This window comes from Tachysurus fulvidraco, chromosome 22 (genome assembly GCF_022655615.1).
Source record: "Tachysurus fulvidraco isolate hzauxx_2018 chromosome 22, HZAU_PFXX_2.0, whole genome shotgun sequence".
Taxonomy (NCBI): domain Eukaryota; kingdom Metazoa; phylum Chordata; class Actinopteri; order Siluriformes; family Bagridae; genus Tachysurus; species Tachysurus fulvidraco.
This window is the reverse complement of record NC_062539.1, coordinates 15,585,808-15,610,326: the sequence shown is the minus strand read 5'-3', so window position 1 is coordinate 15,610,326 and position 24,519 is coordinate 15,585,808. Positions and strand designations below refer to the sequence as shown.

Sequence of the window (24,519 nt, the reverse complement as noted above, 5' to 3'; positions counted from 1 at the left end):
ATGTATGAATGGATATTACTATAAAACTGTAGTTACTGTTAGATTTCGAAAATGACCCGATATATAACAAATTCTAACCCCTTCAACAGCATGGCAGCATATAAACTCTGTTAACCTTGCAGTCATAACACACAATTGATATATTTTTGAGAAGAATGGTGTGATTTGTTTATTTAAGGAATGTTTGGTCCTGATGATTAATGCCCGAAGACAGAATAATTTATGGTAGTTGATGCAAACATCTGGATACAAGGAGAAATATACTCATCTGCTCATCTGGAAAGATGATCTAATTCCTCACTGTTTCAAGGATAGAGACAAGAGACAGCCTTGTGGGGACATTTTAGTTAGTCCCTATGGTCCTTTTCCAAAAGTGCAGCTTTTATATAGTTGAAAAAAAAATTCCTTTTTGTTCCTGAGGTTAAGGTTAGTGCAAGATCTAGGTGTAGAAATAGTGTGTGTGTGTGTGTGTGTGTGTGTGTGTGTGTGTGTGTGTGTGTGTGTGTGTGTGTGTGTGTGTGTGTGTGTGTGTGTGTGTTGGATCTGTGTGGAGAGCTGATATAGTGTTCAGTAGTTTTCCATCAGATAAAGCACGGAGAGAGGAGAGTCCCTGGCACTCTGCTTTGATTAGCACTGATGCGAACAGCAGATTGCTCTCTCTCTCTCTCTCTCTCTCTCTCTCTCTCTCTCTCTCTCTCTCTCTCTCTCTCTCTCTCTCTCTCTGTGTGTCTGTGTGTGCGCAAATGAATGAATGAACCGTGGGCCAGAGTTGTATTCGCTGTAGACACCAGGATGTTCATCTTAATCCTCACGTCTCTTGTGTAAGCGATCGCCCCGGAACGTCGGCTTTGAGGTTTAAAAATTCCTAAAGCAATCAAAGTAATGCGTGAAATAAACACCCCTCCCCCACCTTCTCTGTCTCTCTCTCTCTCTCTCTCTCTCTCTCTCTCTCTCTCTCTCTCTCTCTCTCTTTCTCCATATGTTCACATGTATGCATTATAGACACGATATAATACGGGCAGAGTTAAGATAACAACATTTCTAATATCAAGATGGTCTCGAGATTAAATTCCGACAAGTTTTCCCAGAATTCCCGAGTTATGGTTTTTTTTTGGCTTTGGCACCGATAAGCATCATAAGCATTCGTCTTTTCTCACGAGTTTCTCAGAACTTCAGACGTCTACCATGTCACTTAATTTCACTTCGTTTACTTCACCTTTGACCTAAAACCGAGTGGGCGGGGTTAAGGAATCACGACCAGTGAGTTAGCTGCTCCTTTTAAAAAAAAAGATTTGTTAATAGATTCTAACTGTATGTTTGTTAAAGAACATCAAACATATCATATATTTATAGTTCGATTTAAAATGACATTTAACGTTTAAAGTTAAAGTTAACGTTCGTGTTATCGTGTACATTATAGTAACTATAAGAAAAGATCCTATAAAAAACTTAACATTTAAGTTTACATTATAAAGCACTGACACTGGAGACTCCTTCCGAAAATGTTCCACTAGCATATACAGTACAGTAAACTTTTGCCAAACGTCCTGTATTTTAATTTGTTCAAAACAACACTTTTATTATTTATTAGTTCATTAGCGCACTTGGATTGTATGAGCCAGTGGAGTCGTTACTATTGAAACGCTAACCTAGGAGAAAAAGCGCATTCCGTATCGTCATAAAAATCGTAAAATTGTTTCAAAGTTTTTAAATCTATTGCTAACTCTTTAGGGTTTAGGGGGGCACGGTGGCTTAGTGGTTAGCACGTTCGCCTCACACCTCCAGGGTCGGGGGTTCGATTCCCGCCTCCGCCTTGTGTGTGTGGAGTTTGCATGTTCTCCCCGTGCCTCGGGGGTTTCCTCCGGGTACTCCGGTTTCCTCCCCCGGTCCAAAGACATGCATGGTAGGTTGATTGGCATCTCTGGAAAATTGTCCGTAGTGTGTGATTGCGTGAGTGAATGAGAGTGTGTGTGTGCCCTGTGATGGGTTGGCACTCCGTCCAGGGTGTATCCTGCCTCGATGCCCAATGACGCCTGAGATAGGCACAGGCTCCCCGTGACCCGAGAAGTTCAGATAAGTGGTAGAAAATGAATGAATGCTAACTAGTAATATTTTAGTACAAGTTTTACAAATGTTCAATTTTAAGTTTTGTTTTTAAAAATAAAGCAGCAAAACCCAACGGTTTCTGACCTTTATGTCCTTAAATTGTTTCTTATACTGTAACTTTTTACCGGAGCAACACAAATACAACATTAACCCACAAAGTAGCACTAGCATTGCTAAGATATAACAATATAACACGTTAATGTGTTTCAGGGCGCTAAAAATTAAATATTTTGCCCGTTTGTCGTCTCATGAATCTGCGATGTATTTTTCACCGGCTGATGTTTATTTACGATCAAGTCCGATTAGAGTGCCATGGCAGGTACTGTACATATCACGTCACGTCTCATGCAGCGGTTAATATTGGCACCCCAGGCTCACTTCTCACTTCTCACTTTCACTGCTAATTTTTGCTTCTTCGGTCTCTAGAGCCTTCTGCATTCTATCGCTTTGTCACTTTGTATTTGAATCTTTATTTATTTTATCTTCCTGACTTCCCACATCTCTCTCTCTCTCTCTCTCTCTCTCTCTTTCTCTCTCTCTCTCTGTCTCTCCTTCGTTCCCTCTCTCTATTTTTGTTGCTCTACATTCTCTTGTCCTTCACGAGAGGAAGTTAAAAACAGAAGAGGCAGACACACGCTGACACACATCAGTTGGCCTGAAACAATCGATGTTCCCGAACGCACTTGAACAGAGGTTTGTTAATTAAGACACGCAGTAATGAAAGTCATTTAGATCAGCCTTTTTTTTTATAAACAGCACAAAATGAAATAAAGGAAATATTTACTCTAGACGTTGATTAATTTGTCCTCAGGCTTGGTGCTGTTTACAACCCGGTCATATAAAGAGAGAAGATTAGCTGTCATTAGTGTCTTTTTTTTCTCTGGAATGACGAAGAGGGCAATGGGATTAAGAATAAATGTGCCATTGTAATTACCCAGAATGCTCTGGGGTGATGATTACTGTGAGGATTTTTGTGTGAATGATCCAAACCAGAATTACGTGAGTGGGAGAAAGGAAGCGATGCTGGTAAATACTGCAGTGCATCCTGGGAGCGCTTGATAGCGAGACAGGATTTGGGTGTTGTCTGTGGGGTGTCCCGTATGACGGCTACCGGAGAACGGAAGACACGGTGTGATGTGTCCTTGTGTACTTATGCTTCTTAAAGAAACACACACACACACACACACACACACGCACACTTTTATTCGTTTTAAATGGACTGTGCGTTTTTGTTTGCACCAAACACCCTATGATTCAAAGTGTGCGTCACACACACGCACACGAACACACACACACACACACACACACACACACTCACTCACACACACACACACACACACACACACACACACACGCATACTGTTTATCGGAAATGGATGTGGAAATGGTTTTGATGCTTTCAGTAACAGAGCTTCTGCAATAGCAATGATGTCAGAGAGTGGGAAATATACTAGCGTGTCAACTGACACCTGAGTCCTGCGGCACTGCTACTAACTGTGTGTGTGTGTGTGTGTGTGTATGTGTGTGTGTGTGTGTGTGTGTGTGTGTGTGTGTGTGTCGGTTCAGCTGAGGTGAACACTACATGATCCTCCGCTGTAAGCTGTAAAACACACTCACTTTTTTATGATCTGTGCAGTTCAGTAGGTCAAACATATCACCTGGGTTTTAAATCCAGCTTTCAAAAACACACTCTTTACCTTCCACATCATTTCTCTCTACACCAGCTCTCTGAAATTTGGGTCTTTTTTACATTATCGACTCACTTTTTACCTATCACTACATTTATTTAGTACAGATTACCTTTATAACGCTACACGTTAACATAAATCTAGAACTTGTGTAGCACGATTGTACTTGTAAAGGTCAGAACACTCATTTACCACAAGACTCCAGGGCTCATATTTATAAAGACTCTAATAACGATCTCAGAGAGCTCCTGATTTAGCTTAAATATTTCTAACTAGGAATCTTATCTTCGGAGTGATCCAGACCCAATTTTAGAGCGACTCTGAACAAGGAAAACACAACAACGTTTATCTTAGAGAGGAGGCGGGGCTTAACCCGTTATTAGTTGACACAACAGGAGTGCTTTAAAAATCTGGTCTATTATAAACCTTTACTTTGTCTCTATGTTAAGATATTTGAGTCTATTTCATGTAAGGATTACAGTATGTTTGTGACCCATCATATTAGAGATGTTATTATATTATTATATATAATGTATATGTGTGTGTGGGGGGGGGGGTGGCTTAGTGGTTATCACGTTTGCCTCACACGTCCAGGGTTGGGGGTTCGATTCCCGCCTCCGCCTCGTGTGTGTGGAGTTTGCATGTTCTCCCTGTGCCTCGGGGGTTTCCTCCGGGTACTCCGGTTTCCTCCCCCGGTCCAAAGACATGCATGGTAGGTTGATTGGCATCTCTGGAAAATTGTCCGTAGTGTGTGTGTGTGTGAGTGAATGAGCATGTGTGTGTGTGCCCTGTGATGGGTTGGCACTCCGTCCAGGGTGTATTCTGCCTCGATGCCCAATGACGCCTGAGATAGGCACAGGCTCCCGTGACCCGAGGTAGTTCGGATAAGCGGTAGAAGATGAATGAATGAATGAATAATGTATATATATATATATATATATATATATTTTGTGCTGTGTCTAAAATGTTATCTCTGGCATCTGATAGGATCTGGAAATGGATTCTGGCATCTGATTGGTCAGAAATGATTCATTCAATTTAATACAGTGTTTCTTCTGTGGTAACCATTTGCACAGAAATGTGTTGTTTTTTATCTCTAATTTGATATCTAATATCTAATTTGATAATATCATGGGGTTTAGCAATAAGGTGACAGTGATTTAAAACCAAACACGGATTATTGTCATTTTTTCCACCAAACATTTGAAAACGGTCTTATTTTAAAAACAGACATACAGTATAAAAGCCCCCAGCATGCTGTCACATAGGTTTCCTCGACGTGATGCCACGTCTAAAATGCACATGTAGGAGTAAAAATCTAACATTTTACACTAAGACAAATACGAATATTTTCAGTTTCTATGAAACATAAATAATGGCACCTTTTGGCCCAACGCTATGAGGATAAAGAGCCATTAATGCCAGAGATATGTCAAGATTGACTAAGCCGCTCCATCGGTGAGCTGCCTGTAATTATTTTACTGATGATAATTATAAAGAGTTTGGCAAAAGAAAGAGCTCTATCTGGATAAGACGGAGGATGATTTTTTCCCTGTAATTATGTTACGCATTAGTCATGATGCTTTTGAAGCCTGAGCAGTCTGGACATCTCCAACCTGCCACGAGCATCGAAAAACATCGGCTCTTATTTTCTCACGCTCTCTTCCTTCAGACAGTTTTGGTGAGTTGGCTGACCAGGAAAGAATTTGCAAAATGCTGAATCTGTTTTAATATAAAAAAAAAAATGAACCTGCATGAGATTTTCTTTCCTTCTCTTTCTTTCATCCTTTCATTTTTTTTTTCTGCTGCTCCCTGTCTACCGAATTATAGCAAAGAGACGTCTGCTATAATCAGGCCAAGGTGATTTATAACCGCAGAGTGCTCTATATAGACACACACACACACACACACACACACACACACACACACACACACAGTTTTATAACCCCTCACAGCATATGATCTCCTCTGCAGGTTTCTCGCCCACATTTCACTTCTACATTAGAAGCTATAGAAATGCTCTGCGCTATTGCTCTAACACACATATAAACATTCCTGCATTTGTTTATACACACACACATAGACACACTCGTAGGCACCCACGCTTTCACACAAAAAGTCCATATCAGGCTCGTACGAGTGACACAGTCCAATAGTCCCAGATAAATTTGCTCCAGTTTTCCCGCTAATAATAGATCGGTGGTGCAGAGGGATAAAGCAAATACACACGGCGTGCACTCTGGCCTACAAACTCAAGTATCAATTTCCCAGACATATAAACACCAATTTTAGCTAGCCAAGGTCTCCAATGAGCAGCGTGATCATTAGTACTCTGAATACATCTGTTGGTACAGCGACACCGATACAGACAGGTTACAAGATCACACTCGTTTAGTGACAGTGTGAGATATGGGCCGATCCTGCCATCCTTCGCTTTTTATTACTGACCACAGACAGAAGCTTCTAGAGGGATTTGCTTTCATCACTGCAGTATGATCTGTGCTAGTTAGTCTCTTTCTGAACACACACAGTGGGAGATATCTGTGTGTGTGTGTGTGTGTGTGTGTGTGTGTGTGTGTGTGTGTGTGTGTGTGTGTGTGTGTGTGTGTGTGTGTGTGTGTGTGTGTGTGTGTGTGTGTGTGTGTGTGTGTGTGTGTGTGTGTGTGTGTGTGTGTGTGTGTGTGTGAGTGTTTAGTCCACTGAGGGCTCTACGTGCAAGACGTGTGTTTGAAGTTTGCCGAGTATCACACTGACAGTGAAACTATATAGAATAAGAGTAATGTTAATAAAAAAAAATTAAAAAAAAATTTTTTTAAATAATAAAATAAAAAACATACAACAATAATAAAAGGAAATATTTTAAAAAGTTATAAATAATAAATGGTAAAAAAAAGATAGTTTTAAACATCACTTTTTTCGAACAACGTGAAATAATTGGAAAGGAAATGTCTAGAATTAGAATAAATAATCTTTAAATAAATTATAAAGTAAAAAAAATAATAATTGTTTATGATTTATTATTCTTTTATTTTATTTTATTCTGTTTTATTATTATTGTCATTGCTGTTGCTGTTATTGTTGTTTTATTCATTTTAATTAATTAATTAATTAAAATTATTTTTTTTTATTAATTTTTTTTTTTGTGCTAATTACAGAACTATATCCCATCAGTTTGAACATACTGTAACACACTATGTAAAGGTTTTTACGTCATTACCAAACTGCATGTCTTGGCATCAAAGTGGACAAAAGCAACTATTGACAGTTGTCTCCTGACAGAATGTCTTTATAAATGTTTAGAAAGAGGTCATTATTGGTCATGAAGGGTTTATGTAGCCCTATGAGCACTGTCCTGAAGGAAATGAGCTTGATCAGAAAGACATGATGAAAAATATCACCTATTAAATAATCCAAAGCAGGGGACTAGAGGAAAATGGCTGCATGCTGGATCTCTAGGTTACAAGTTTTAAGACATGAGAGGTTGTCTGGAGCTAAGGGTAAAGCAGGCGAGGATGCACGTTCCCTGGGGCGTTCTCAGGGCAGCAGCTGTTACTCCTAAAATAAGCTTTCGCTTGAGATGTCTATTATTTCTATGCTTAATAAGTCATTCGTATCTCTTGTTGATTTTACTCATCGTACGTAGGCTACATCCTGCTCGTATTAGGAGCTATAGAGCAACTGTAACTGGATCAGTCATGCTTTTTGCACCAAAGAGAGTCAAGGCATGATGTTATAGGAGATTAATCAACAATGGGCTGGTTTGATTTAGTCGAATACAAAATGCTGATAATGTTATTAGATTAAAAACAGTCCGTAATTGTTAGCATACAATTACGGACAATTTTGTTGAACATTTGGGAACGATGATAATCCCTGTGTATAGAGATGTTCTATTTTTGCTATCTTTCATAGTTAATAAGACACAAACAAAAAAAACCGACACTACGAACTATCTTCCGTGTTGGAAAACTTACAGCTTTAACTCTGACTGTTACAAAGCACTAACACCGTAGACTCCTTCCTTAATGTCTTCTCTCTGAAACTTTCTCAATATAAACAGTTGGACACGTTTTGTTTATGATTAATCAATGCGAATTACATTTACATATCCAGAGCGACTTACACGATCTCTTTTTTAATACAGCTGAGCAATTGAGGGTTAAGGGCCTTTCTCAGTGGCCAAACAGTGGCAGCTTGGTGGACCTGGGATCAAACTCACAACCTTCCGATTGTTAGCCCAACACCTTAACCACTTGGCTACCACATACCACATAAGCGAATTAGCTGCTACTATGGAAACAGTGGCGTATCAGAATCAAGTACTTTAATACAAACCTTTCACTGGCGCTATTGTCGTACCTGCTTTTATTTATTTATTTATTTTTTAATAAATCTGCATTTTCTCATGCCATGAAAAAGACAGAGTGGCTAAGAAAACACTTAATCCAGGAACTAGGTCTTTTTTTTTTTTTGGCCTATTTTTATTAGGCCACCAGACCCATTTAAATGCTCATCATTTGCAGATGGGAACTTTCTCTCCCTCCATTCGAATGAGATCAATTTATTCCACCATTTGCTGTCTCCATGATTGGATGTCTTTCAAGTACCAGCAGCACTTTTTAGGCTCTTAAACGCGTCCCAGACCCGGCGAGATACGATGCAGTCCTTTTAGTCAAATTTAGTGAAAGGCAAAAAGCACGACAGAAAATTGGAGCCAAGAAAGGAGGTCTTTGTATTTTTTAATTTCTATTGTATATTTCAAACAATGCATTAGATTAGATTCTGATGTTACGTCCACCTAAACGAGGGAATAGCACTGGCTTTAATTTAATTGCATTGTAAACCAGTGGAAGGGTTATTTCGAGCCACCCTCAAAATCAGCTACAGCTAAAATTGCCTCAGCATGTCCACAGCATTAATGACGGCATACACTGGGTCAGCTCTCTAAGCTCCAGGGGATGTGCATGTTAAAAGGAAATGAATTTAGCAATTAGCTGCAATCAATAACGTGCAGAGTTAAATAAGGTTAGTGTCAGAAACAGTGCAGAGCTGGAACCACACAGGCTGCAGCGCTCCTGCCAATCAGCACGCACCGTTTCCCTGTTGCCAGGCAGATTCATGAATGTAGCAACCAATCACAGGTTAGACTGCAAGGATTTAACTGCTGACAGTTAAAACCCAGTTAAAATGGGGAAAAGAAAGTATAGAAAATGAAAAAAAGGTGTGTTCTTGACCATACATTTGTGACATAAGACAGAGAGGATTGGAGAGAAGAGAAATAAGTGGGTCATGTTGTTTTCAGGAAATTAAAGAGAAAAAGATGGATATACTGTAGAGAGGTTTTAGTGGGGGTCCAGGGGGTCATCAGCTGCATCCTGTGTGATAGCTTTTGTTTGCTTGTGGGTAATTACAGCCTAGTGGCTGATGACACACTGTGTTCACACACACAGACACGCATACGCAAACACCCACATGCCCCTTCTGGCCAGATCTGTTCAGTATTCATGGGGAGTGCACTGAAAGACAGCATGGGACTGCTATGAGCACCAAGGTGCGAACAGAGCCAGAGAAGCAAAAAGAAAAAGAAAGAAAGGAAGGAGGAGGGGTGCGTCAAAGCTTTATGACCATCTGAATTGTAGTCCTCTTTTTATTCCGTGCATAACATAAGCAATGCTGCGCATATATGATCATCGTCATCTCCCAGACTCGGTTCGGACCTGAGAGGAATTCATACAGGAGGGTTTTCTTTCTCGTTCTCTCTTTCTCTTTATTTCTAGTGTTTGTCTTTTTCTATAAATCCATTTATTAGGATCACTTGTACAACTGTAAAAATATCCAAACATACAATTGTTTGGTATTAAATTATGTACATGTATTTGTCAAGAGGTCAAGAGCTGTTCAGTGGGAAAATCTGCGATCTCAGTGGAGTGTTGTTGGTGATAGATGATTTGAGATGGATTGAGTATTTCAGAAACCTTTCATTTCTTGGGATAACAAAATCGTGTGTAAAATCCCGTGAAGTTAAAGGAGAATGGTTTGGAGAATGGTTAGAGGTCAGATGATAATGGTTTGGAGAATTGTCAGAGGGTCAAAGGTCTTAAAAGAGAATGGTTAGAGGTCAAAGGAGAATGGTTTGGAGAATAGTCAGAGGTCAGAGGAGAATGGCTTGGAGAATGGTTGGAGGTCAGAGGAGAATGGTTGGAGAATGGTCAGAGGTCTTGAAGGAGAATGGTGAGAATGGTTGGAGGTCAGAGGAGAATGGTTGGAGAATGGTCAGAGGTCTTGAAGGAGAATGGTGAGAATGGTTGGAGGTCAGAGGAGAATGGTTGGAGAATGGTCAGAGGTCAGAGGAGAATGGTTTGGAGAATGGTCAGAGGTCTTAAAGGAGAATGGTGAGAATGGTCAGAGGTCAGAGGAGAATGGCTTGGAGAATGGATGGAGGTCAAAGGAGAATGGTTGGGAAATGGTCGGGGATTTTCGAAGGAGAATGGTATGGAGAATTGTTAGAGGTCAGAGGAGAATGGTTGGAGAATGGTCAGAAGTCAAAAGAGAATGGTTGGGGAATGGTCAGAGGTCTTGAAGGAGAATTGTGAGAATGGTTGGAGAATGGTCAGAGGTCAGAGGAGAATGGCTTGGAGAATGGTTGGAGGTGATAGGAGAATGGTCAGAGGTCTTGAAGAAGAATGGTGAGAATGGTCAGAGGTCAGAGGAGAATGGTTTGGAGAATGGTTAGAGGTCAAAGGAGAATGGTTGGGAAATAATCAGAGGTCTTGAAGGAGAATGGTTTGGAGAATGGTTAGAGGTCAAAGGAGAATGGTTTGGAGAATGGTTGGAGGTCAGAAGAGAATGGTTGGAGAATGGTCAGAGGTCTTGAAGGAGAATTGTGAGAATGGTTAGAGGTCAAAGGAGAATGGTTGGAGAATGGTCAGAGGTCAAAGGAGAACGGTTTGGAGAATGGTTAGAGGTCAGAGGAGAATGGTTGGAGAATGGTCGGAGGTCTTGAAGGAGAATGGTTGGAGAATGGTTTGGAGCTCTGTGTTGTTTTATGTCACACTATGGTCCTGTAGAAACATTTTTTCATTTCACAATATACTGCGTCAGCTATACACGGTTGAAATGACAATAAAAGCTTCTTGAACTGACTTGACTTGAACTGATGACTTGAAGGTTACAGTAACACTAATAACCACTCTTTACAACCACGGTGAGCAGAAAAGTATCAAATACAATATTAGCAGATCACATCAGGTTCCATAACACTACACTTGGCACCGACTCAGTAAAAGTGGACAGTTGAAGATTGACCTGCTGTTTCATTGGAAAGGTTGTGTTCTATGCCTTATTTTTATTCATAAAGAACATATATGTGTATTATATCCAGTAACAAATGGCTGCCTAGTTTAATACGTTTAAATTTGTGTCTGAATAAAAAATGAGTAAAGGTGTAAAGATATAAACAAAGGAGTGAGGGAAAGTGTATACTGTAAAGTGTTTGGGGAGGGGGTGATGATGATGATGATGTTGATGGTAGTGGTGGTGGGGATGACAGAATAAAACATCCAACAGCCCACATCTAACCTGTGGGTGCATGAAGCCGTGACTCACGTTCTTTTTCCTTCAGCTGTGAATTAAAATGAGCCGAGATCTTGGTGCATAACTCTCTCTCTCTCTCTCTCTCTCTCTCTCTCTCTCTCTCTCTCTCTCTCTCTCTCTCTCTTCTTTTCGCAGGGCCGCTGCTCCAGAGAGAACTGTAAGTATCTGCACCCTCCGCCCCACCTAAAGACGCAGCTCGAGATCAATGGCAGGAATAACTTGATCCAGCAGAAGAATATGGCCATGCTGGCCCAACAGATGCAGCTGGCCAACGCCATGATGCCTGGCACACAATTGCAGCCTGTGGTGAGATGTGTTAACACACACACACACACACACACCCACACACACACACACACTTATGGTTAGGTGTTTATCATCTTTCCACAAATGGCACTTCATTTGCTCAAGGAACATTTAATTAACATAATCTGAAGGTTCACAAAGGCTTCCTTTCTGAAGATGAAAGTCTGCATTGTTGATACAACTTTGTCATATATCTTATGATCTGCAGGCATATTTCCACACCAAATCTGATATTATTTTGGCTTTGCTTCCTGCAAATCATATTGTAGTAGTATTTTACTTTGGATGCTTTTCCCTAGTCTATCACGATCTACTCTTTTATTCATGTTTAGCATAATATGATAGCAAACCGAGACAACGATCCGTCCTCGATACACACGTTCCTGGGTTCGGATTTTATACCGAACCACATCGAATTGCGGCGAGACCGAGCACTCGAGCTCCTTCCACGATGACCCACATATATTATCTAGAATTACCGTTCTGCATGATGAGCGTCAGAGCAAAATGAGATTAAAGCTATAATCTGAGACCAGATATCTCTAGCACAGTGAGGTGAGTAAGTCTATACTGGACTGCAGAAAGCCTGCATCACAACGCATGATGCAACATAGAAGCCTGGAAAAGTTCAGCATGAAACTTTTAAAGAATCCAAACATAAAGATTCATACATGTTTGGAAACACGTTAAAAAAAAGACATACGCGTAACGATCTATCAACGCATCAATTACACGGAATTAGATAAATAATTCTAGAATATTTATGAATTACAGTTTCGGATGCATTAACGATTATGATTAAATGTCAATGTATCTGCTTTCATTTTTTTCTAATTTAAGCATAGATTATAACTTCTTATAAAGCAAAATCAGATATTATATTAAATAGAAATGTTCATTAAATCGAATGCATTTCCAAACCCCAAAATACACAGATGTTACGTTTCCTCTTAATCTCTTTGTTATAATTAATTCATAGAGCAAAAGAAATAACAAGAACTCATAATACATTATATAAAGTGGCACAGGGATTTAATGAATAATGTACTGTATATGCATGATTAATGCACACAACAGGACCCCAGATACTCTGGGTATAATGTGTTATGAGACCTGACGTTTTTGCTTCTTTAATAAATAAAGGATTATCAGGAAATATCTGAACAAATGACTTCAGAATAGTTTTTGCAATTAGTTCCTATCATCAATTATTAAATATGATAATTTTATTATGCGTAATAAAGCTACACAGCCATAAGATGTCGTGTGTTTTTAATACTGGACGACGTATAATGCGTTATGAAAGCATTACAACAGTTCATAAGTCATTACGAATATAACCTTGATATTAAGTCTTTCCACATTTACCAAGATACAAATGGATTGGAACGGATTAACGTTTGTTCCAGAACTTTCCCATCCCTGCTCAGAGACCGTTCTGTTATGGTGTGGCACATGGTCAGAATCTTTGTGTGGGAGTTAGTGCGAATAGATCAGGATGCCTGAAAGAGCTCTGAAAAGCTGGCAAATGTGGAAAGGTCAGCATTTAGACATCTGAAGCAAAAGACTAGGCGTGAGTTCCACGAGCTGACGGGATGAAACCCGGTTCCAAACAAAGCAACATCTGTACCAAAGGTGAAAAATAAATCTAAATTCGGAGAACCAATTTAGAGAGTCTGTTTCAGGTCTGTCCAGGCACCTTGGCTTAAAACCTACCACACTGTGTGTATGTACTATGAAGCTAGTTACCGTTATCTGTTGCCATTTTCTGTTTCTCTGATGGAGCAACAGTTTTCTGCCTAGCTATACTAGCCCCTGGCCTGCTTCTTGATTTTCACTCTTCATTACCACCATAACCCTTGAATCCATCCATCTCCAGCATCAGCCTCCAAGTTTTGCGGCTTTTGAAGCTTTCACCGCTTCCTCTCGAGCCCGAGCCCGAGCCCCGGCTTTCACCGCCAACTACAGAACGACAGCTGCCAGTTTTCCATCAATGTCGTCGATTCTTCTTTTGAAGCTGTGCGCTAACGATTTTAAACATTTCACAATAAGATGTCTGTTTCACTTTCCTACTACGACATAGCCAGTTACAAGTCGTAATCATGATTACAGGAAACGGTTCAGTCCGAACCGGGACAGATCCGAGTCCATGTGCGACCGATTCTGGGTGTGTTTTGGGGATCCGGCTAACAAGTATTGTTTTTTATTATTATTATTATTATTATTATTATTATTATTATTATTATTATTATTATTATTATCATTTTGTCCTTATATTAGTTGCCATTTTTTGTAGTTTATCCATTTTAAAGAGCAAGAGAAAGCAAATTGTGGCCTTTGAAATAAACTCTCTGAGTTTATTCCAACTGCATTTGAGTGTAAATACCAACACAAATACATCTATAGCATTTGGTAGACACCTTCATCCAGAGTGGCTTGCGGTTATACAACTAAACAGTTGAGGATTTTAAGGACCTAGAGATATATTTAGAATTCACCTCCAACCATTAAAAAAATATATATATATATATATAATTGCTTTTCATGGTTAATTTCTATCCATCCATATTCTGGACCCCTTATCCAACACAGGGTCACGGCAAATCTAGAATTTATCCTAGGAGACTCGACCCACAAGGCAGCGGACACCCTGGACGGGGTGCCAACCAGTTGCAAGGCACAATCACACACACAAAGACACACACACATGCATTCACAAAAATGAGAAAAAAAGGGAACCACATGAGACACACATGGTGGAGGCAGGAATTAAACCCCCAACTCTCTAAGGTGTGAGACAAAAAAGCCATTATGTCCCCAAAGAAATTAATGAATTAATGAATTAATCTGTAGCTTTGTCTCTGGAAAATGATCTTGTGCATTTATACTATGCATTTTTTTTTAAATAAAAACATAACTCAAAAGGCAAAAATATACACTTCAATGGATGGGAAACTTAAAAAAAATAAATAAATAAAAAAGAGGTTTTAGGAGATTAAACTGATCTCATCCAAATTTCAATTAGCAGTTCATACAATATCTCTACCTTGGAGTCCAGGATCCTGGAGCCAATATTGCTGAGCTTCAGGAATAAAAAACCCCAAAATATATTTTATATATACATACAAACATACATACATGCATACATGCATACATACATACATACATACACACATACATACAAACATGCATACACACATACATACAAACATGCATACATACATACATACAAACATGCATACAAACATACATACAAACATGCATACAAACATACATACATACATACACACATACATACATACATACATACATACATACATACACACATACATACATACATACATACATACATACACACATACATACATACATACATACATACATACATACATACATACATACATACATACATACATACATACATACATACATATAAAAATAAAAAGTAAAAAAAAAAAAAAAAAGTGGCGCTAATTGCAGATTTGTCCCATTTCAGCTCAGGCACAGCAAATCTCCCTCTGGACTATTTTTTCTCTCCTTGCTGGTAAATGAATGCAGTTTTCTGTATCATATTTCTCATTTCTGTTTCTCTTTTTTCTTCATCCTTTGCTGGCGCTGGAACGTAATGACGGATCAATCTCGACTCGATTGACAGCAAACGCATCCGAGTGTAAACCCTTAAAGACAGGCGTCTCACTATAATGGTTATGTAAGCGGTGTTATTTTCATTAGCGTTATGTAAAGAGTCATGTGGCAGTGTGTGTATGTGAATGTGTGTGTTTTAAAGTTAAACTTCACAGCGCAGAGTGTGGGCAGCTTTTTAATGCTGCTGTTATTCAGCGACGTTAGCCATGTGCAAATTTGTCCTGGAAATCTGACTCACCCAAGGAAGAAAGAAAAAGAACTCTGATTAAATCTCAGGTATAGAGACTGTATCTTATTTGCCGTTTCTCAGCATTCGCTAAGATAAGATCAGTTAAGTAGATGAATTAAACAACAGTGTACCGATTTTTTAAAACTTTTTTTAATCCATCCTCATCCGTTTACACAAAGCTCCACCTTCAGAACCTACCTTGGCTCGTAGAGTTCGACTCGAGTTAGCGTTATTATCAAGGAAGATTTATTAAACTTCACAGCTGCTTGAAAGCCAAGTTATAACTCTATGAACACAAAATCCACCTGATACCAAATCCCTTACTGTCCTGTTTTACTTCATAATGAGACCTCAAGAGTTTTTAGGCTTATGGTGTTAACATCGCTAGCATTGTTAGCGGCCTGCTAGGCTAATCGACTATTTGAAAGCCCATTTGTAACACAATAAACACTTACTCTTTTATAAGAATGGCCAAGAGTGCCTTTGCTCTAATGTCTTTTTTTTTGTTTGTTTTTTTAATGAGTTCTCATGAGGTTTTAAACTGTTGATCATCAGTTTACAAAGATAACATATACAATATTTTTCTATGGTAGTTGTTGTGGTTCTTCCAAAATATTGCTTTACCTGTTTGCTTGGGGTTTTTTTTGTTTAATGATAAAAAATGCTTTCTCTTAACTAGTTATCTAAATCTTGCTACGGAAACAAATCAGAGATGAATGGAGATCGAAGTGACGTACTTGTTTACCGTTAGTAATTCTGCATCTAGCTTTATCCTCTACACCAGGAGAACATTTCTATGTCTTAAATACGCTATGGTGGTGTTTATTTTGCTTTTGATATGTAGAATTATAAAATTTTAGCTGTTGTATATAATTACAGCGTAATTAAAATAAAGATTTAGAAAAAAGTGCTAAAACTCTGTTGTTCCACTAGGGGCCAATATAGAGCGATAATTACATTTACATTTACATTTACATTTACAGCATTTGGCAGACGTCTTTATCCAGAGCGACGTACAGAAGTGCTTAAGTCTCTATCATTGAATACGTTAACTCTGGTTCACTAGGTTACTTGGTTAATTATATGATGTATAATACAGCGATTTGCTGAAGTTATCTCCTGTTGTCACTCACTTATCGCCATTCCCTCACCAGCATCTCCTTACTGTATACCTCCCTTCCTCGCTCACTAATAATACAGCTTGTCATTTTACTGGAATTTTCCGGAAGCATTAACTCCAGCGTAAGATTTTCCTGGGCTGGGAAAACGTCCTGTGCAAAACACAATGACTGTTACAGAGTGCTGGCACTTTTGCTTTCCTTGTAAAAAAAAAAAAATGTGAAAAAAATATTCACTATCTATCATCCTTTCTCTGCCAAGAACACTGGAAAGCTTTTCCACAGAAACAGATTCAGTAATCGAGTGTAAGTAAACAGCGTGTGTCCAGTGACACTGTTGGTTTAAGGCGTCTCTCGATCTCCGTCTAGGGCCAAAAGAATCTTGAAAGGAATCCCAGGCTTTATTGGTTCTTATCACATGAAAGGAGGCGATAAAAGAGTGAGGAGAGACAGCAGGAAAGAAAGAACGACAGATCTTCCAGGAGACAGAGCTCAGGATCTTTTTCTTTTCACCAGACAGAGTGAAAGAAGAAAGGGTGAGGTAGATAGACGGAGACAGAGACAGGTGGCATGAAAAAGGAAGAGAATACAGTGTAGCGGTGAAGAAGCTCATAAAGAGAGAACCTAAACACAAAGACAGAAGAGATAAAGATCAGCTTCACTTTCCCACTTTTTTTTCTCCTGCTATTTATCATTTGGCAGGAAACCTTAATTCAAAATGGTGTATAAACACACAAAGGTTAAGAGTCTTCCTCTGGGACGCTGCAGTGACACCCGGGTCCTCAGGGGACGTCTTTGACGTGGTCATGCTGGATTTATTTTCATGCTCCTAGATCGGGTTATCTAATTAGACCCAGTTTATGCCCTCAATCTCAAAGATGTCCTGGATTACAGAGCATCATTTCACTTCCACGTACTGTAGACCTTAACATGAGCTCTCTGACAGCGACGCTGGTTAATGACAGAGATATTCAAGTGCGTTAGTGAAACATAAATAACATTTTATTACCTTATGCACTCCTGCTGTGAAAAGTGCTAATGCTGAGATTACATAAACATAAACATGGAATACAAGCTAAAGCACCATGGCAACTTATTAGCGAAGGTCAAACTGGTTACATCACAGAAATGTGTTCCTGTGTTTTCTGTGTTTTAACGTCCTTCACGTATCGGCGTGTAAGATTATCCGACAATACGGTCCTTATAAACACTTTAAGTCACAGATTCTGCCTTCGTGGCTTGTTTCTTGATTAGCTTGTACCTTTGTCTTGTCAAGTTATTTCTGAGCTGTGGTTCCCTTGTACTATGTTTTTGTTCTTTGAATAAAATTCATTCATTATATTAATTAAATTCCCTAAATTTTTTCTAATTTATTCATAGTCAATAGGTACTGTATCTCTCGCTTATCATACGATATCTACAAAATACACTCACAGGAACAAGTATGAACAATCTGCCATTTCTCACATACATGAGCTCATAAATGCCCATGATTGGCTAGTGTCATGGAATATGTGCCTGTTTTTGTTGTAACTACAGCGATCCCTTGTTTATCGCGGTTAATGGGGACCGGAACCCCTCTCGATAGGTGAAAATCCGCGAAGTAGGATTGGCCCTAAGTTTGACCTTTTCACTGATGGTCATCATCTTCCTCTTCCTCTTGGGCTCACTAGAGGAATCTTTCGCAGGGGCATGGTGCTTAGGAGGCATCGTAAGGGCTTAACGAAAAGTTAATTTTCGAACACGATACACGAGACACAATTAACAGAGTGAACGAGAGTGGCGAGATACAACAAGGGAAGAAGCTGGGAGAGGATGCGATGATGCGCAGCCAATCAGCTCAGATCTCGGGCCGGGAACCAATCATGTGCCTTGTCTGAGTGCCCGTGGGTATGTACAAAGCCTCTAAGAGAGTTTCTCTCTTTGTCTGGCATCCTGGGAAACCGTTTTTATTTTAATTTTTCGATGAATATTTTTGAAAAATCGGCGGTGCACTGAGGCCGCGAAACTTGAACCGCGAAGTGGCGAGGGATTAGTGTATAAGTAATTTGTAGTTTTGCAAAACTACATTTTACAACACTTTTACAAAAAGAGAAAAGGATTAGGGTTAGGATTTAGGGTTAAGGTTTAGGGTTAGGGTTTAGGGTTAGGCTTTAGGGATAGTATTAGTGTTTGGGTTTATGGATTTCTAGTTTTTATCTTGACTTTTAACATGGGGCAATATATTTATTGAGAATTCAAGAAAAAAAATTGTTTTTTTAAAAGTTTTTTTAACCACAAATATTTGTACCTTGGGGGGCACGGTGGCTTAGTGGTTAGCACGTCCGCCTCACACCTCCAGGGTTGGGGGTTCGATTCCCGCCTCCGCCTTGTGTGTGTGGAGTTTGCATGTTCTCCCTGTGCCTCGGGGGTTTCCTCCGGGTACTCCAGTTTCCTCCCCCGGTCCAAAGACATGCATGTTAGGTTGATTGGCATCTCTGGAAAATTGTCTGTAGTGTGTGAGTGTGTGAGTGAATGAGAGTGTGTGTGTGCCCTGTGATGGGTTGGCACTCCGTCCAGGGTGTATCCTGCCTCGATGCCCGATGACGCCTGAGATAGACACAGGCTCCCCGAGGTACAGTAGTTCGGATAAGCGGTAGAAAATGAATGAATGAATGTTTGTACCTTTAAAGTAGATGTTGATATCAAACCCATTTCTCCTTTCTGAGACACTTCAAGTGTTTGTTCATAACCATCTAAAATTTGAAGGTGATATCATCAACCACTAAAATTCTGTGTAAGGTCATCAACAGCAGAAAAAACACTAAAAGCCAACAGAGTCTGGATTTATTGTGGATTAAACTTGCGAATTTAATGTTTGGACCAACTTTCTGAAATCTTTTAAAATCTTTGGAAAAACCCCGACCCAAAAACACAGCAGAGGTTTTCACAAAGCAATAGATAAAGTAGTACAGAGCAATAAATAGATATGGTTATATGGAAGATGTCAAGGCGTGCATTCCTGTAAAAATAATAATATACTATAGTTTGAGTCTGTTTTCCGAGTTAGTTTTCATTACCACATGACATATGACACATGACATGAACAATCTATTATATTCAGTAGAATTCAGTTATAGGAAATGTTTTGATGACTTTAGTAAATAAATATATATAAAAATGTTGTAAGTCGATACTCATTGCTTAAGAAAACACTGAACCTGAACATTTTTTTAAAATAAATTAACATATGCACTTAAAATCTGAACATTCTGTTCACAGACCGTCTGCTTTATTTTTCAGACTATGACACCCACCACCAATTTCATTCCAATGGTAGCATATGTATGCTGTAATTAATACACAGTACCTGGCATTCAATACATTTTATGCATATAGCAATTCTTTTTTATTTGTCTTTAAAATGTTTTTTCAAATATATATATATTTTTTTCACTTTAATGTCATTATTTTTTACTTTACCTATAGTACAGTACTACACTGGAACTAACAGCCATTATTATTAGTACTATTATACACGATTGTGTAGTTATTTGTGTAAGTTAAGTTCGAATCACAACTCAATAATAGAATTAATATAGAAATGATGTAGCCAGATCAGGATGTTCTCAATATCTATGCTAATCTCAGGACATCTTGTGTTCCACTGCAGCCCATGTTTTCCGTCACGCCCAGCCTGGCCACCAACGCCACAGCACTGGTTAACCCGTATCTGGGTCCCGTGTCTCCAGGCCTGGTGCCCAATGAGATCATGCCCAGCGCACCTGTACTAATGACCAGCACTCCTAACGTCCCTGTGCCCGCTGCAGCTGCCGCCGCCGCCCAGAAGCTTATGAGGACAGATCGGCTGGAGGTCAGTACAGTCTCGATATTTCTCTCAGGAAAGCTAAAGCAAAGACGCAGTATATTTGCCAAGAGTTTCAGTTTGAGTCTAGATACAAAATCGGAACCATTTCAACTCTGCACGATAACTTACAGAACAACATCGCAGAGTTTGATACTGAGACAAAACTTCTAAAACAATATCGGGGCTTAAGATCTCCTACAGATCCTAGTGCTGTAGAGTTTTTCTCATTTCCCGGAGATGGTTTTTATTTACTAAGCCAAAAACCCAAAGTCTTATGAAATCCTCTTTTTTTAGTTTAGAGAAAAAAAATTTTACATGTTGAAACGTTCTTTAATCAGATGAAACCCAAGTTGAACGTTTAGGTCCTGAGAGCACAATCCCAAGAGTGAATCACGGTGTTGGACGACTTCCGACTAAATACACTTTTTACCCCTCTGACCTGTGATGGACAGAATATGCATTATTCGTAGCATTTTTGATAATCGGAGAGATATTCAGAGGTAAAGGTATTTTTTATAACCAAACCCTCCCACAAGTGACACTTTTTTTTCCAGATTTCCAGTGTAGAGATGATCAAAAATCATAATTTCTTGTCCTGGTAAAAACTCTGGCAGCTGCATTTTGGACTAACTGTAGCCTATTTATTAAAGATGCAGGACAACCACCTAGTAATGCATTACAATAATCCAGTCTGGAGGTCATGAATGCATGAACTAGCTTCTCAGCATCAGAAAAAAGATAAGATGTTTTCAAGCTTAGCAATATTTCTAATAGGTGGAAGAGGACTGTTTTTGTAATATGGGCGATATGGTTTGCTGTCTAAAATAAAACCCAGGTCTTTCACTGTTGAGTTAGAAGTTACAGTACAGCCTTCTAAATGGGAGTTGAAGTGTGAGAGCTTCTGTTTACTGGTTTTTGGACCAATAAGTTTAACAACAGAAAATTACAAGTCATCCGATCTTTAATTTAGACAATTTAGGTATTTCATCTGGTTTTGATGAGATATATAACTGGGTATTGTCAGCATAACAGTGGAAACTAATCCCATGCCTCCTTATGATGTTTCTTAAGGGAAGCATGTATATTGAGATAGGCAGAGGTCCTAGAACTGATCCTTGAGGGACTCCATAATTAACTGGCAATAAACTGAAGGATTCACCATTTAATTCTACAAAATGGTATCGATCAGGCAGGTAGGATCTAAACCGATTTAAAGCCTGTCCCTGAATACCTGTGTAATTTTGTAAGCAATCTAGGAGAATGTTGTGATCTATAGTGTCGAATGCAGCACTAATGCCTCTTTTCCACCGGAAAGAACCAGGTGCTGGTTCAGAGCTAGTGCTGGTGCTGGTTCAAAGTTGGTTCCACTGGAGAACCTTCTAAGAACCGGTTTGCCTTTCCACCGGCTAGAGAGCATCACAGCGCCGAGTGTGACGTCACTGTATACGTGTCACGTGTCCCAGCGACGTTAGCGCAGCAGCGGCAAACACAAACACAACAACAATGGCGGATGTTGCTTTACTGTTAATGCTCATGGCTTTGCGAACATACATCCAAACGCGGCGAATAAAACGTGTACGTGCGGCTCCGTGTAATCTGTATAAACGGAGGTTGTAATCGATAAAGTACATAACGTTATTTTATCGTTAACAGAAAAAAAATTAGCCTTAGCGTGTAGCTACCTACTATCATGTGTGCTGATAATGTATCAAATCGCAGTAAAGTAAAAGTGTATTAAACATTAGTATACTTAAGGTACATTATCAAAGGCGCTAACAGTAGCCCCGCCCACAGCTCCTGACGCAAGCGGTTCTTAAGTCTAGACCAGCAATGTTTTGGTGCTACTTGAGAACCCCTTTTCCTGGTTCGTCGCCGGTGCTTTGGCGGTCGAATCAGAAAGAACTGGTTCTAAATTAGGCTATGAACCTAATGTGCTAGTGAAGATAGCGCCTATGCTGTTAGTCATTTCATATAGATTGTTTGTGTTTAAGGGTTGAAGTTGAGACAGATCAGGCAGGTTATTTGTGAGTCTGTTTTTAGTGGTCGAATAACAGTTCTACCGAGTCGATAACGATAACGTGGTGAGACACGTTTAGTCTGTTGTACAGGTAGTGTGTATAGTACGTTTTGTTTTTTTTTAATTTACCAATATAATAATAACATATTATTAAATTTAGCCTATGATTACGACAACGAGTTGCTCTAGTGATGTTTTGTTTAAGTCCAGGTCCATAAATGTGAGTCCTAAAGGATTGTTTGTATTGTCAACATGAATGTTAATATGTAAAACATATAATCTCACTTACAGCACCTTGCATAAGTATTCACATTTGTCACATGCCTAAGAACTTCACATTTTGTGGTTAAAAGCAGGAAGTGAAACCTTGATATAAAACTGAGCAGGATGGCAAGTAAGAACATATGGTCCATATTTTCTTTTTAATGATCTTCTATCTTTATTTCGCAGATGACTAGAGCATGTAACATGTTATTGCATTTTTTTTTATAGTTCAGTTTATTGAGAGTCTCAAAGTACAGATATAAAATAGTTAAAAAAAAAAAAAGTTGTCTATTTGCGCTCGATTTCGGTATAACTGATAAAATAATAATAATAAAAAACTTAAAAAATAAAAAAACAGCTTTCAAAGTGTCAATTAAAACCATAGTCATTACCAGTGTGAAAATAAGGCCCACTAGGCAAATCAAGATTATTTCCATGACTCATAGTTACATGACTCTTTTTGCTCTTCTTGTTTATTAGCAGCTGTAGCTGGAGATATGTAATTAAAGGCATCGGGCGTACTGTTTCGACGCTGCCTCTTGGTTATCTAAAGTGTTCCTCCAAGCATCATGCTTTCTTTGACAAAACACCTCACCCATTCAACTAACACTTATCATCTGTAATAGAGACGGGGAAAAAAAAAAGAAAAACAAATATCAAAGGCCTCCGAAGTATTGTTCAGCAGTTCCGGTTTGTTCGCTTTAATTATGTATTACGGCGTTCTTTCGTTGGACTGTTCATATTTCATTAACATAAATTCTTCATTAAGTATACTCGAGCAAACGGAGCAAGGATGATACATGGATTTCGCCGTCAGATCCTGACGTGATGGCTGACGCTTTTTTGCGGTTACGAAACGCTGGAAAACAGCTTGTTATTCTTTGAACAGTCGTCATGTAGATAAATCAGAAACGCGTCACTAATTCCACCCACTGCTGTTTGCCCATAATTATTAATTGGACAGCGAGTCAATCCGGTGCATAATTCATGCACAGAGAGGACATCTCTGTCAGCGAAATGGCAAACGATACCGTCGGGAAGTGGGCGAGAATATGTGGATTAGAGCATGCTAATTAGTGCTAAAAAGCTATACAAGTCTCCGCTGACTAGAAAAAGAATTACCAATGTGCTCGTAAGGAGCTTGAATGTGGGGTCGATGGGACAAAAAAATACAACCAAGACAGCGCTAATCAAGCCTGCTAAGCCTTTATGAAGTTAAACATTTGCTAATTCTCCTGAGTTTATGAAGAAGACAGCATTTGGAATCTCCCACTGCCAGAGTATAATCATTTGCGAAAAGAAATAGCATCCAAACGGGACTTCGCAGCGATTCAGATGTGTCTCTGAGTGCTCTCGAAGTCAACAAGGAAACCAGATTCAATAAGGACTTTAGTAAAATAATAGGAAAAGGGAAGCTATTTTAGCTGCCAGCGTGTCACTCGAATATTGCAGCGATGTTTTTTAAATTATCTTCCCTTCTCAAAACAGCAAGTCAATATTGCTTCTACTGTGGCTTTGATAGAGCTCAAGTAATCTCCTTGTCTCTGACGCTATTAAGAACACCTTTCAAACATCATGGGATATTATTTCATCTCTGTGCTTAAACCGATTTACATCTACCATGAAAAAAAAAAACTATTCTTATCTTATAGGTTTGTGACTCCTAGCATAATGTCTCGAATATACAAGTCAATGTAATTTGTTAA

General features: G+C 39.1%; 1 protein-coding gene across 14 annotated transcripts in view; it reads left to right on the top strand.

Annotated features, from left to right (window-relative positions):
* Positions 1–24,519, top strand: part of LOC113640322 (muscleblind-like protein 1) — a 117,717-nt gene that overhangs the window by 74,737 nt on the left and 18,461 nt on the right. For all 14 annotated transcript variants that reach the window (XM_047806162.1, XM_047806163.1, XM_047806164.1 and 11 more), the window contains exons 3-4: positions 11,523–11,693; positions 20,338–20,538. In XM_047806162.1, the coding sequence (XP_047662118.1) occupies positions 11,523–11,693; positions 20,338–20,538 (372 nt within the window). The remainder of the gene's footprint in view (positions 1–11,522; positions 11,694–20,337; positions 20,539–24,519) is intronic.